Raw genomic sequence first — 15,358 nt, 5'->3', positions numbered from 1 at the left:
TCATTTAGCCACCTCCCTCACCCTGCATTCCTGCCATTCTTATTCTTATCTTATCTATCTTATTCCTTGACCATTTTCAAGGCAAACAGCTGCAGCTCTACCCCACTTGTGATGTTAGTGTTGTTATACTGTAGGTGCTCAGGACAGAGGAGTAGTTTGAAGTTCAAGTGAAACAGAAAGGTGGTTATATTTGGAATCATAGCTTTCCAGGTATTGTGTTTGTTCCATAATTCCTGCTATGATATCATCACTTCCTGGAGAGCAAAACAGGGAAGTGCATAAGTAACAGCGGTGGAATGTGACAAAGTACATTTACTCAATTGTTGTACTTAAAAACGCCCTACAGTGTTATGATTTGGGTGTTTTCCCTTACCTGTAGAAAGTTAAATGTTATATAAAAAAATGTTGCATGTAAATTGTCTGCAAAGGCAACACTTCTATAGGCTAGAGCTCCAGCACATTGCAAGTGTAGAGGCTCTAAATACAAATATGAACCTTAAAATAAGCATATTATGTCCTCTTTAAGGACTTATTGACATACTTGTTGTGGGGGAAACTTCTGAGGCAATTGAAGCAAATTGGCGTCAGGACTCAAAGAGAGACACGATGGAGAGCTGGAGCTTTGATGGCAAACACTGACGGTTTATTTGGAGCTTCGGCCGGAGAATTCACAAGACATGTCACGGGCCACGAGTTGACCACACGGTTGAGATGCCACACCAATTCTGAGGAACTCTCCTGTAGCTCGAGGTTTGAACTAGTTCAGAGTGTAATAATCAACATTCTTCAATAGATAGACTAAACAGCTGAGGACACTGAATCACATTTGTTGTCGCTTATGGCTCGGGTCATCTACACCCCGAGAAGGATGTGTTCCAGGTGTCCCACAACAATAACTATCTCTAACAGAGAGTTGCCCGGTCATAAACTGGTAACAACAACAACTTGCTAGGGCAGCCCCTCCTTATGGGAGATAACGGCTGCTCAAGGTGAAGGTTGGCCAGCTGTGTCACAGGGCAAAAGGTAAACATGTAGGGCGAAATTATTCCCTGACACTTGTTCTTTACTCAAGTATTTCCATTTAATGTTTAATGTACTTCTACTCATCTGCATTGTGAAGCTTAATATTGAACTCCTATACATTTATCAAACACTCATAGTTACTACTAAAAAAAGTAATGTGATGCAGGACTGTTATCTTATAATATCTTATAGTATTTCAGGAAGTTCCTAAAATTGGCTTCACATTTACAAACTCCAACATTAAAATGAAAGGACACGTATTTAAGTTTAGTGATGAAAATATTATTATAATATCATATAGCCATTTTGCATACTTTTGATACATGAAGTACTTTTGGCTGATAATGAAATTAAGTTAAGGATCTGAGTATTTCTTCCTCCACTGATGCATTCACGATTAAAACATGTATTGCACGTTATATTGAGTACTGTGTGACATAATTAATGTAAAACTGATGTTGTCAAACACAAGCGAGCCACTCATTCTGTGAAATGAATCGGTCTAATTCTCCCTGGATGTGTTCTGTTGGCCTGCAGCTTGTCGCTCGCTGCCAGGTCATACCACTCTGCAGGTCACTGTGTGTGCCATGTGTGCTATTCTCGTTAAAGGCCTCGGTCAGTGAGGCAAGCTGCCCCCCCTCACCCCGAGGGCCTTCATCAGCGCTCACTCCAAGCCATCCCATTCGATCTGTTATAGAAAGTCAGCCTGCACCTGCCTGTCCCTGCTGGCTCTTAACACGTCCAACAGCCTCCATCTGAGCCCTTCTGTCAGAGTGTCTTCTCCCTGGTGCTCTGAGCGCTTTAGCTGTATAGACTGGTTTCCAACTAGCAGCCGTGTGGACAGAGCTCTGTGAGCTACAAACAGCTTTATCTTAGTAGGCCTACTTTAAAGAGGCCATCATATGCTTTTTGGGGGTTTCCCTTTCCTGTAGTGTGTATAGGTTTTTGTACATGTATGTATATGGTTTGCAAAGGCTTAAATCTAGAGAGAGTTTGTCTCCCACACTACCTGAAAGAGCAGCTGACACAGGGCCATGGTGACCACTGAAGATTACAATGTCCTCCTTTTTATGTCTGGGCATTTAGAGGAGTTCACATTCAAAAGTTCAACGCAACTCAATTGATGGGTTTGAAAGACTGATTTCATTAAATTCAAATTAGATTACTTAACATAGTTAGGCATAGTTAAACCTGAGCAGAGGTATATTCTAACACTTGTGCAGGTTTGCAAGGCTGGTGAATTAGTTTCTAATCTTATTTCACACGCTCCCATTGCTAAAAATATGTTTTTTCTTAATATTACTGTGTATTTTGTTTTAAAGTGAACAGTTATGTATTGATAGTTCAAAACATGTAGCACTGTTGAAGAGATGAAGGTGCATCAAATAAAAAACAACATGTTCCTACAGAAATGATAAAACATTGGCTGAGTTATTGGGTTATTGGTCATCATCTCTGAATGTCCTGCAGATCCACCCACCCTCAGCACAACGTGCTCCTTTTACTCCCCGCCTACGTTGTAAACACTAAACACGTGACCGGAAGTGAGAGACTGAAAGAGACAGATTTGCAGCACAGTACCGTTAGATAAAACTTATGAGACACTAGTGACAGAATGAGCCAGGAATGTAGCACAAGGTTACAAAGTGCAACCAGAGAAAAACTCAGGAAGTTTGATTCTCTGCGCGGTGAGTTTTATTGAACTGTCTTGTATTCTTTTCCTAGGTATACTTCCTCCTCCTGTGTTATAAACACATGCTTTTTCTCCGACTGCAGCTGGAGAGGTGCAGCCCGGTGAGTTTTGGGACGTGGTGGTGCTGACAGCTGTGGATGAGAAGCAGAGAGAAGCCTATGAGCTGCAGATCAGAGAGAAGCTGCTCAGAAAAGAGCTTCCGGTCGGAGTTCAATACAAAGTGTTCGCAGACCCGCCTGGAACTAAAATAGGTGAGCGACTCAGACGGTTTTATTGCACTTCTTTCTATCTGTTGCTGAGGATCAACAAAGCACAGCATTTATATTTGTAATACTTAAATGACCTTGTGTTTAAGGGAATGGAGGCTCCACTCTGTATGCCCTGCAGCAGCTGAATGAAGTCTATGGGAAGACTCTGTGCAGACTGAGGGTCATCCTCATCCATGCAGGTTTGATATTTCAATGACTTTTTGTTTTTGTTGATCATTTAAACAAAGTAGAATAAAGTTTTTGCTGCACTTTGTGTTTGTGTCTCTCCGCCTTCTTCTACAGAAGGGATTCATTATCATGTAATTAACTTAACAGAAATGATCTCATGCACCAAAATACACTACATATTTCATTCAATAATGGTAGAGATTCTGCAAAACTGATCTTGCCATATTGCAATTTCGCATATCCAGCTGCCCTGAAACGTAATCTGATTTAGGCAAACATGGAGGAGGAGAATGATATTGTAAAATCAGCGTGTGGAACATATTGGTTATATGATTACCTGCAATTTGTAGAGCATTTAGACAGCTTTTTGAAATAGAATAGCATCAAATCCTTCAGGAAAAGTCTGGTCTATTCTTTGGTATACTTCAGTAAAACTTTGTGGTTTTAAATTGCTTAATATTGGGCTGAAATAAGTCAGAACACTTATTGTTGCACCTGTTTACCTTAAAACTGTAAATTATATTTTTATTCAGAAACCTTAAAGTTTTCATTTTGAAAGAGTTTTATTTTTACAGTTTTAATAATTGTGTTGTTTGATATTGTGCAAATTGTAGAACAAATGTGATACAGTATAGTATGGTTAATTTAAACCATTTATTAATTACATTTACTGAACAATAATTGTATCATGATGAATACAGTTATTATTTAAAATAAAAATATACCGTGTTATATCATTTTGGCCTTATTGCCCACCCACATTTCAAAATGAAGGTGTTGATAGCAAATGCTCAGACATTTTTGAATTATTCCCGTACTGTTTGTGATGTTTCCCTCTTCTCATCGTCTGCAGGAGGGTTCAGCCAGCGCATGCCGAGTGCCAGCGCTCTGGGGAAGATCTTCATGGCCGTGCCTCTGGGGGACCCTCTCTACCAGATGCTGGAGCTCAAACTGGCCTTATATGTGGATTTCCCGTCTCAGATGAAGCCCGGTGTGCTGGTGACCTGCGCGGACGACATCGAGCTCTACAGCACCTCAGAGGACGAGAGGGTTAAGTTCGACAAACCTGGCTTCACCGCATTAGCCCACCCCTCCCCACTCTCTATCGGGACCACCCATGGAGTGTTTGTGTTGGATTCAAAAGAAAAATCGTCTAATTCTGAAATGGAAAACACCTCCTGCCTGCGCTTTCTGCACAAACCGAGCGTCGATAAGATGCGTGACACCGGGGCTGTTTGTAAAAGGCAGAGTGGTTGTTTTGTGCTTTCTGACGCTGAGTTTGCCTACACAGACAGCACCTATTACATTGATTTTAATACAGCGATGTCTCTTCTCAATCTGCTGAAGGAGTTAGGGCCTTTGGACTGTGAGGTGGACGCTTACGGAGACTTCCTCCAAGCACTGGGTCCTAACGCCACCATAGATTACACCAACAACACTGCGAATGCCACCAAAGAGGAGAGCAGTCTAGTGGCAATCCGCCAAAAGATCTTCCATCATCTAAAAGGAACTCCTTTGAATGTTATCCTCTTGAACAACTCCAAGTTTTATCACATTGGAACCACGTCAGAGTACCTGTTTCACCTCACGGAGGATGTGATGCTGAGGACTGAGCTGGGTCTCCTGTCCTCTGCATTCAGCGTGGATATGAAGGAAAACTCAGGATGCTGCGTTATGCACAGCATCCTGGACCCCAGTGTCTCTGTGGGAGCTGGGTCAGTGGTGGAATATTCCAGACTGGGAGCAGGAGCTTCTGTAGGTGTTGGCTCCATCGTAAGCAGCTGCTGGATCCCTGCAGGACTCTCAGTGCCCGATAGCGTCTTCATGCATTCCCTGTGTGTGAATCACAAGCAGAAAACCAGGTTTGTAACCGTCGTCTTTGGCATAAACGACGACTTGAAGCGCAGCGTGAAAGCCCCGGCGTTTATGGAAGATTTGAATCTGTTTGGTGTCAGCGTCGCAGAGTCTTTGTCTCGCTGGGGGCTTGAGAACGAAGCCCTGAGGTTCTCCGGTGATGCTTCAAACTGTAGTTTGTGGAGCGCTTGTTTGTCTCCTGTTTGCTCGGATCAACAGAGCTCCTTTTCACTGACTCTGGAGATGCTGCAGGCCGCGCTGAGTGGCTCTACTTTCACTTTACCCAGAGACACAAAGCTGATGTCCATGCAGGAGGCCTTACAGTGTAAAGACCTGCAGCAGATGTTGGAGTTCAGAACAGGACTTTACGAAGACATCAAACAGAGGAAACCTACCAACTGAAGACTTTAATTCAGATTATGAGACTGTTTAGGTACCAGAAAACATTGATTGTGCTGTAAATAATTTATTTATGGTAGGATTTTTTGATTATCAAATGATTGTTTCAACAGTGTGAAGAGCTGATATGGATTTAGTCATCTGATTCACTTTTTATGAAGTTAATACTTACATTTTTTTTATTTAAATATAGCTTTCTGGTGAAGCGTTAATCAACACTGTGCTAGATTAACATGCCCTAAGTCTTGTTATAGTGTGAGACAATTATATTGCTTTCAAATATACCTTTTTTTTTACAGTCAAGTGTGTCCAATAACATTATTAGTTTCCATATTGTATGGACTCATTATCGTTGCTTTTTTTCGAGAATGACACGTCAACATGTCTGCAATATGAAGACATGAGAAAATATACTAAAATATCCAAATACTTTATATATTTTTCAATGTCACACACAGTCACAGTGATACACGGCTGCTTGCATTTGGAGGGAGATCGGTTGTCGTAGTTGTTGGGCATTCCACTCTAAGGAGTTTATTTTTAGCCCTCAGCCATGATCCGTGCTTTATCTGGACCTGTGTGATAGTGGCTCAGAGAGATTGTATTACTGCTTTACCAAACAATACAGCACACATCACAGGAGAAGAGACGCCTGATCAATGGGAAACTACAAATCCAGACCATCGCAGACATGCACAGGTAAAGGACGGTGTGTTTGTCATAGTTTTATTAATATTATATGTATCGACAGGACTGAGAAAGAGATTTTAAATGAAGAAGGAAAGCCTGGCGGTTTGTGTGGCTGCCATTACTCAGCAATACAAACACTGACATGTACAAGCCATTAAAAAAAAACAAGTGATTGATAAAGATTATATGTAGGGCTTAAAAACTGTTGTTTGCACTATTTGATACATGTTCATTAAGAGATATTTCTGCAAATGGAAAATAAAAGCATTCTATATCAGATGCAATTGAAGAAGTGTTGTTGTGTTTAACCCTGATGAAGATGAGTGGAAGAAGAAGGTGGGCGAGTCTTACTCTCTGATCGTAGAGAAGTTAGATGACGACTTCACGCTCAAAGACAGCGAGCTCGGGGAGCTCCATCTGGCTTTCAGGTGACAAAACACATTTAACTCAATTGAATTGATCAACTTTTTATGTTGGTTTTGCTTCTCTGTGTCAGTCGGATGTCACTTCTCACAAGCAGCTAAGTGAGGTGACTAACTGTACCATGCACATTTGCTTATCAAAGGAATTAAAAATTATAGGATATTGTTATTAGGACATTATTTTAAAACCTAATAACTTGATTTAATATTCCCCTACACCCCCTTACTATTCATTTAGCAATTCATTAAAAATGCTATATAGTGCTGCTTATCTGTAAACTGACATGCTTGAGTTGTACAACAATTATTAAATGTTGTTTCTTCTTTCAGATTTAAAATGATGTTATTGTTTTAACGGTCACTGCACCTTGGCCATTAAACCTAACATCAAATATATATAATTTAAAACTAAATCAAATGTAGTCCCTAAAGGTTTAACCTAATTCAAAAGAATGCACAATGTTTTTTCTTATTTGAAGCAAATGTAGGATTCTTGATGCTCTGAGTTTGTATCTGAATTGAACTTATTTTAAGTCGTTTTGGATAAAAACAGCAGATGAATGTAATGTTACGTGAACATTTACATTTGATTACAACCCTGTAAGCAGGTGATGTGTATTTTGTGTGTCTCAGCTCTGATGAGGCTTTCCTGAAGGTGAACGTGAGTTACCGAACAGAGAAGGGTCTGTCGCTGCTGCACCTCTGCTGCGCGTGTGGAGGTATGCATGACTACTACTCTCTAATAATAACTCCTCTACAAAATGTGGCGCTGGAAGAGAGGATCACCGTGAACTGACTGACACCACTGTCTGCAGACGACCTCTGCTGCTGCTCTCATGAAAACCAACTGTAGATCTGTTATATATTGTATAGAAAGATATAGAAAGAGTCAAATTGGAGGAAATCAGTAATGAAAGAGAGGTACTCACATATTATACTTAAAGTGGACCTATCATGCTATATTTGAATAATATAGTGTAGGACCATACCTATATAAGGCATATTTATACTTTTTTTTTTTCAAAATACCAAACAGATCATGCATTTTAGCCATGCCTCATTTCGCTCAATTTGAAAAATGTTAGCTCTGTTTTTGCAAGGGCAGATTCTGTGAGAACAGCACCATCTACTGGCCTGGCATATGTACTACAGCGTCTCCAGCGCTTTCGAACGGCAATGGCCGTGGCTGTCTCCTCCTGATTGGTGGAGTTGGCCCAATAGCCGTAGCGCCACTGTCCTGACGTCAGGACAGTGTTCAAATCTGGATCAGTTTTTATCAGATCCGTTGCAGCCCCTTTTTTAGAGATTTGGGTATGGAGGAAAATAGAGAGGGTTGTGTTTTCTGACACTTGGTGAGTTCCCTGGAACACCGGGGACACATATTCATGTATAAAAGACGTACAAAAGTGCATTTTGCATGATAGGTCCCCTTTAAGTACAGGTGTAGAAATACGAGTTTGAAAAGTAAGTAGTTGTAATTAAAAGTACAAAAGTATTAGCATCATTATGTTTTCAAATACCAAAAGTACTTATTATACAGAAGGCCTATATCATTATAATAAACTATATATTGTATTATTTGATTACAGAAATATTCATAATTTTTATTTTTTGTATGTCTAGATAGATTTATATAAAATAGTATAATATTCTACTTATTGTTAATGAGAATTTTGTTTGTTGCTTTATATTTTGTTAATGTAGTGGATAAAAAAGTAAAATATTTCCCGTCAAGATAAGTATCTCAAAATTGTACTTCAGTAAAGTACTTGAGTAAATGTACTATTACTATTACTGCATGATTGTACGTGTTGTGTTCAGGTAACAAAGAGCACGTCCGCACTCTGATGCTGAAAGGCCTGCGACCCTCCAGACTGTCGAGGAACGGCTTCACCGCGCTGCACCTGGCTGCTTACAAGGTGGAGAGGAATGAAGAGCAATAAATACAGGATTTAAATATTATTTGAATGTTTTTTAGGTGCAATCTGTCTTGTTTTGCTTGTGTTGTTGTGTGGTGAAGAGATGTCCGACCACATGGTGGAGTGCAAGTGCCAGAGGTGGAAGAACAACTTCTACTTGAGTAACATGTAGTAATACCACAGGGAATAAATAATCCTTTACAAGTAAAAGTCCTACAGTACATTCAAAATGTTACTTTTAATGAAGGTAAGTATTCATTATGCAAAGAGGCCCATTTAGAATAAAATACATTTTATTAGATTATTAAAATTCTTACCTTAAAACTTGAAATACTATTTTTTATGCATTTGGAAACGTATTTATCACAAAGTGTGTCGTTATTTCGCCTCAATATTTGAGGTCTTAGCTAAAAACGATGTAATTGGATGTCTCACGGTAGGGCTAAGTATTTTATAAGCTATTTTTTCTGACATATAGAAAAACTAAATACTAAGTACACGTATTGACACAATAAGCCAATAAATAATGTGTGCATCCTCTGCAGGATAATGCTGAGCTGCTGACGGCTCTCCTCCACGGGGGGTCTGACGTGCAGCAGGTCGGGTACGGAGCCCTCACCGCCCTGCACGTCGCCACGATGGCCGGACACCACGAGGTGAGAGCCGGGATTATTTTCTCTTTAATTAACAGTGAGGACAAAATATCAACAGCTCTGGAATATGGCATTTTAGTTTCCTTTGATTCTTCACGACATTAGATAAGTTGTTTTGTCTGTTGATGTGTGACTATGTGACTATAGTGTGTATGTTTCTCTGTATGTGTTCGGACCCCAGGAAGAAGAGCCGATGCTCATGCTGTTGCTAATGGGGATTCTCATTTAGACATAAAGGACTTTTCATTGATTTTAAACCTTGATAATGTGTATTCCCTCCACCAGGCCGCAGATATCCTGCTGCAGCACGGAGCTAATGTGAACGTTCAGGATGCCGTGTTTTTCTCTCCACTGCATATTGCTTCTTATAACAACTATGAGCAGGTGAAGTTCTCTTATCAACCACTTCTGCATTCTTAGAGAAAATAAGTGCTTTTCTCATCCAAATGTATGTGTGTACTCATCTCTCTGCTTTAAAGCTGGCCAAGCTGCTGCTGAAGTTCGGGGCGGATGTGAATGCGAGCGGGGAGGTGGGGGACCGGCCTCTGCACCTGGCTGCAGCCCGAGGGTTCCTCTGCATCATCAAACTGCTGCTGGGGGACGGGAGCAAAGCCAACGGTGAGACATGGGACTCCAACAGGTGGTTCCTAAGAATATAGACTTTTCAATAAATAACAGCAGAATTTTTATAACAATATTCATATAAAATAGATGCCTTAATGTTCAAAAAGTGTTTTTCTCATACTGCCTGTTCTGCAGCACCCTCGGTCTGAAACCAGAGCTAAGATCATCTGATTGGTTAGCTGGCCGACTCTGTTCTGATTGGTTGTCCCGCCCCTTAGCTTGTCACGTACATCGGTTGGAGCGCTAGCCAATAGAAGCACAAATGTTACATAGTGATGTCCTCATGTTATGCAAGTAAACAAAGTAGTCCAATGGAGGCGTTTCAGGCAGTGTATGGGAGAGAAACTCCCTCTGGAGGAAACTTTGGGATTTCGGCCTTTGCAGACCATTAACATGCACAAAAAACGTTATAACACACTACAGGAAAGGGAAAACCCTGTAAAGTTAGGATCCATTTAAATAACATTCACTTGAGCCAGAGTGGGATTAAATGTTTAATTTACCGTAACTTGGTTCTGTTCTTCTCTCCAGTAAATGCTCAGGACAACGAGGACCACGTCCCTCTTCACTTCTGCGCCCGCTTTGGTCACCATGAGATTGTGCGCTTCCTCCTTCAGGGAAACTTCGAGGTGCAGCCTCACTCCGTCAACATCTACGGGGACACACCATTACACCTGTAAATGATTCACACTGTCAATAACCTTCTGCACGTTTGTGTACGATGACATGAAGCGCTGTATTGAAATGTGTGTCTCACCAGGGCCTGCTATAATGGAAAATGTGAGGCCGCTAAGGAGTTGATTGAGCTTTCAGGCACAGACAGTCTGACGAAGGAGAACATATTCAGTGAGACGGCCCTCCACAGGTATTGTCTCACACTGTATTTATTTATAGTCGTGACAAACACCTGCTGTGCATAATGCATGCTATATGGCACACTTTCCTCTCCAACCTGTGAATCATGCTGCTCTGAGGTGATGATGAGACCATGTGTTGTGTTACAGTGCGTGCACATATGGTAAAGACCTGGAGATGGTGAAGTTCTTCTTGAGCAAGAACGCCATGAGCATCAACACTCAGGGCAGAGACGGACACACAGGTGAGAGTCTTTTATAACTCCCCTTAAAGATTCCCTATTGTACTGTTTTTCATCAATATATCATAGGTCTCAGATATATACAAAACATGTCTCTGAAGTGTTTGGCTCCAAATACCAAACAGATCATTGCAGCATCCCATAATCCCCTCTGTTTCAGCCCTGTTTCAAAAGTGCTGATTCTCTGTCTGTTACTTTAGATGAAAATAAGGAGCCCCTCCCCACGCCCCTCTGAGAGATAGTTGGTTAAAAAGAACACAAGTGCTCTAGGAGGAGATTCAGGTGATAAGGTGGGGGGGGGGGGGTTACCTTGGTTGGTGATTGGCTAATGGTTACACAAGCCAAAACATCGTTATGACATCATAAAGTGGCCAAAATCTGATCAGCTCATTTTCAGACAGGTTTTTATATAAATGGATCAGGACAAAAAGAGAGAGAATCTTTTTTTCCTGAAACTTTCAGAATCTCTTTACACAGAAGGGACACATGGTTATGGATAAAATACATGACAAAGTGGATTTTGCATAATAGGTGACCTTCAACACATATTTTTAAGCTCTGCACAGCGCCTGTTTCCACGGGCACATCCGCCTGGTGCAGTTCCTGCTGGACAGCGGCGCCGACATGAACCTGGTGGCCTGCGACCCGAGCCGCTCCAGCGGGGAGAAAGATGAGCAGACCTGCCTCATGTGGGCGTATGAGAAAGGTTTGTCTGTAAGATAAGATAAGATAAGATAAGATAGGACTTTATTAATCCCGAAGGAAATTATAAACTGTACACTGGTCTGTACACTGGTCTGTGTAGGATAATGGAAAGATTTAAATACAACTTTAAAAATAATCTATCTCTCTATCTGTCTATCTGTCCGTCTGTCCATATATCCATCTATCCATCCATCTATCTATCTATCTATCCATCCATCTATCTATCTATCTATCTATCTATCTATCTATCTATATATATATATCTGTCTGTCCATCTGTCCATCCATCCATCCATCCATCTATCTATCTATCTATCTAAATAATTAACTGTTCCTATGTATTTGTTGTTAGGTCATGATGCCATTGTCACCTTACTGAAACACTACATACGTCCAGATGACTCCCCCTGCAATGAGTACTCTCAGCCGGGAGGGGGTGAGTCGCCTCTCCAGTAAATTATAATCTGGATTTAAAATCACTCGAGTGCTTCTCATTACTCTGTCTGAACATGTCGCCTCTCCTCCAGATGGGTCCTACGTTTCTGTGCCGTCTCCTCTGGGAAAGATCAAGAGCATGACTAAAGGTAGTGAGGTGCAGCGAGGCACGGAGGGTTTCATACACTTCACATCACTGTCAGCTGACAGGAGAACACACACACTGTCTGCAGCCTGTGGGGGGGGGGGGGGGGGGGGGGCTAGCTGCTAAGGAAAACACCTGAATTATATCACAAACACACAACTGTCTCTGTCTGAGTGAAAATAATACTGAATATCTTAGAAAAGCTATTCTGAATTATATAAAAAAACATCTTTAGAGCCATTTACCATCAAGGGTTAAACATGAAAAGTAATTATGCCATTGGGCCTTAAGAGGGCACTATATCAGATACTGAAACCAACAAGCTTCTGCCTCTTTCTTTTGTCATTTAGGGAGTCATCTGTGGAGAAAATACATTATTTTCACTGCTGTAGTCATTTAAAAGCTTTGCACAAGCCTTACGGCCCCTACACATGGCGGCGTGCGTTGAAGCTTGCTCCATTTTTTGGAATATGAGGAAATGTGTGTGTCTCTCCCAGCATAGAGACGGTTTGATTGGCTGCATAAACGGGATTTGATTGGCTGACGCTTCCACCGAAGCTTCAGAAGCTTCAAAAGTTGAACATTGCTCAACTTTTGCAGCCTGAAACGCCAGCAAAGCTCCGCTCTGCTTCCCACAATGCAGTTCGGCGAAAAGTGAGGCAAAGTGACGTCACCCCATTCAAAGTGAATGGGCAGAAGCGTTGGAAGATTTTTTTAACGCTGCTGTGTGGACGTACCGTTACTGTTAATTAATGACTTACACTGAAGCCTTCTTACCAATAAAATACTATTATTCTGATCTTTTCTTAGCAGAAAAACCTAATAAATGTAAATTCTTAAGATAAAATTGTATCCTTGCACACTTTTGTCCATGTTTCTATCCAAGTTGTAGACATGATAACCTGACCATTGTCTTGGTTTGATTTGATCTCAGGATGCTTTTAGAATAATGCACCACCCTGTTAGAAAATAAAGTGAGCAGTATCACCTGGAGAGGGCACTGAAATACCACTTTCTGTGTGGTGTAATTATGCATTATAGTTGGGAAATACTGTAGCTCTCCATTGATGACTTTACGATTTGTGAAAAGATGACTCTTTGTTTCAGAGAAGGCAGAAGTTCTCCTGCTGAGGGCCAGCCTGCCGTCTCACTTCCACCTTCAGCTGTCTGAGCTGGAGTTCAATGAGATCATCGGATCAGGTAAGACCATAAATATTTGTTCTGTTTCAATCAACATCAGAATCAGAATCAGAAACAGGTTTATTACCAGGTAGGTTTACACGTACGAGGAATTTGACTTGGTGTCGTGGTGTATGAAAACAAGAATTAAAAGACGTACATGCTTCAGATAATAAAAATAACACTGAGCATTAAATCGTTTTTATATAGGCTCCTTTGGAAAAGTCTACAGAGGAAAATGCAGGAACAAAGTTGTTGCCATAAAAAGGTGAAATTCCACTTCAAATACTTCCAAATATAACATTTATCATCCCATCTTGGGTAGGGGGTAACTGATTAATTATTGTGTGCAGATATCGAGCAAACACGTTCTGCTCCAAGTCGGACGTGGACATGTTCTGCAGAGAGGTCTCCATCCTCTGCCGCCTGGACCACCCCTGCATCATCCAGTTCATCGGGGCGTGTCTGGACGACCCCAGCCAGTTCGCCATCGTCACGCAGTACGTCTCCGGAGGCTCTCTGTTCTCGCTGCTGCACGAGCAGAAGAGGTGAGGAACAACTGGATATGTAAAGTTGTACATATATGTCAGCAAGCCTATCACAGACAGTATCAAAATGATCCAATACAGTATGTATATATATATATATATACACATGTTGCTAAACCTTTCTCTCATATTTCTACATGACAATTTTACATCAGTTTACATACTTATAAGCACATAAAGAGTTGTATCACTTTGTATTGTAAAAGTTATGGCATAACGACAACACATTTAACCAGATTAACCCGTATGTTGTGTTCGGGTCTCCCGTGACCTGTTTCAAGTTAAAATTATATAATAACTACGCTCTAGTTTTTTTTTATTGGAACAAGGCTTCATGATATCCTCCACAACAGCTATATAAACACTACAAAACTGATTTTGACCATTTTAGCCAAGTCTGAAGTTCTCTAAAATAAAATGTGTATAATTTGGTGTTCGGGTCTGGGGAGACCCAGCAGCTTTGTTTTTGGGTGACTCAAGGTCAAATTTGGCCCAATCAAGATTCATCTTTGACTTTAGACACCCCACCCCCACCCCCACCCCCTTTATCCACTGTAACAATCATTTAAAACTTTTTTTGTAGAGATTGTATTCTAGTATTGGTCTATTATAGTCAGATAATATAATGATCCAGTGTCTTCACTATAGCAAATATAATGAGTGAATTGAATCACATGTTTTACTTAAATATGTGGTGTAATGTTTTTTGGGGCCATAAAATTACAACAGGATTGGACGGTTATGAATGCATAATAAGTTAGTTATGATGTAGTTAAAACAATATTGGATGATAGTCATATTTGTGGAGTGTTTTGGACTGAGATAAATCATGGGTCAAAATTGACCCGCGAACACCATGAACGATAACAGCTTTTGAACACAACGGTTAATAGAAACCACTGTTCTCTGTCATACACTCCAGCACAAGATTATTGTATTGAGTTAGAGCTGAAATGGCTGATTCATCTCGTTTTCGTTGGTCATAAATTAGGTTAAATTATCGACAATTGTGATTACCCATTTGTCATTTAAGCCATTTACCTAGCATACTGTCAAATTGTTTCCAATTGCTTTGTTTCTCTCTCTTATATTCTGAAAACCTGGGTTATAGACTAATGTTCATATACCATGTAATTTACTATGCTATACTATTTACTTCAATTCACAAAGACTTTTTTCAGTTTGTGGATTCTTTGTTCACCGTGGAGGAAGGTGAGAAAAACAAAGGTTTCTTCAAGATTTCTTCACGTATTCCTTTAAGGGAATTCCTCTGTGTTTCCCAGGAAGCGTCCCCTCTCCGATCATCATTGATCCAGATGAAGTGTTGGGCTAACTGTGTGTCCAGGTGCTCTCTTTATAGACCGTCCTATTGATCTGTGTAAAGTGCTGCGTGTGATTGGCAGGAACTATTGATCTCTGACTAAGTGGCTGCTGCTTTAATGATGTGTCGATGGACAGGCTCATCGACCTGCAGTCCAAGCTCATCATTGCCATCGACGTGGCGAAGGGCATGGAGTACCTGCACAACCTCACCCAG

The 15,358-nt window shown here is 40.8% G+C and overlaps 2 protein-coding genes across 3 annotated transcripts in view; both read left to right on the top strand.

The window, feature by feature from the left end:
- The first annotated feature begins 2,573 nt into the window (after window positions 1-2,573).
- On the top strand, window positions 2,574-6,375 carry fpgt (fucose-1-phosphate guanylyltransferase). Its single transcript, XM_034147962.1, has 4 exons — window positions 2,574-2,711; window positions 2,800-2,967; window positions 3,072-3,164; window positions 4,007-6,375. Exons 1-4 carry the CDS (start codon window positions 2,639-2,641, stop codon window positions 5,407-5,409), a joined length of 1,737 nt encoding a protein of 578 aa, XP_034003853.1. The 5' UTR covers window positions 2,574-2,638; the 3' UTR covers window positions 5,410-6,375.
- tnni3k (TNNI3 interacting kinase) overlaps window positions 6,016-15,358 on the top strand; it is an 18,584-nt gene continuing 9,241 nt past the window's right edge. For both annotated transcript variants that reach the window (XR_004557249.1, XM_034147961.1), the window contains exons 1-17: window positions 6,016-6,105; window positions 6,416-6,524; window positions 7,152-7,237; window positions 8,340-8,437; window positions 8,983-9,093; window positions 9,376-9,474; window positions 9,570-9,708; window positions 10,246-10,390; window positions 10,475-10,579; window positions 10,719-10,813; window positions 11,367-11,516; window positions 11,867-11,950; window positions 12,042-12,098; window positions 13,202-13,294; window positions 13,484-13,541; window positions 13,627-13,821; window positions 15,280-15,358. The exon at window positions 15,280-15,358 is cut by the window's right edge and continues 26 nt beyond it. Coding sequence is in view for 1 of the 2 variants with exons in the window: in XM_034147961.1 (XP_034003852.1) it covers window positions 6,066-6,105; window positions 6,416-6,524; window positions 7,152-7,237; window positions 8,340-8,437; window positions 8,983-9,093; window positions 9,376-9,474; window positions 9,570-9,708; window positions 10,246-10,390; window positions 10,475-10,579; window positions 10,719-10,813; window positions 11,367-11,516; window positions 11,867-11,950; window positions 12,042-12,098; window positions 13,202-13,294; window positions 13,484-13,541; window positions 13,627-13,821; window positions 15,280-15,358 (1,743 nt within the window). In the remaining variant the exon portion in view is untranslated. The remainder of the gene's footprint in view (window positions 6,106-6,415; window positions 6,525-7,151; window positions 7,238-8,339; window positions 8,438-8,982; window positions 9,094-9,375; window positions 9,475-9,569; window positions 9,709-10,245; window positions 10,391-10,474; window positions 10,580-10,718; window positions 10,814-11,366; window positions 11,517-11,866; window positions 11,951-12,041; window positions 12,099-13,201; window positions 13,295-13,483; window positions 13,542-13,626; window positions 13,822-15,279) is intronic.

This window comes from Trematomus bernacchii, unplaced genomic scaffold (genome assembly GCF_902827165.1).
Source record: "Trematomus bernacchii unplaced genomic scaffold, fTreBer1.1, whole genome shotgun sequence".
In the NCBI taxonomy this organism is placed as follows: Eukaryota; Metazoa; Chordata; class Actinopteri; order Perciformes; family Nototheniidae; genus Trematomus; species Trematomus bernacchii.
The sequence above is the reverse complement of the archived record's forward strand: the minus strand, read 5'-3'. Positions and strand labels throughout refer to the sequence as shown.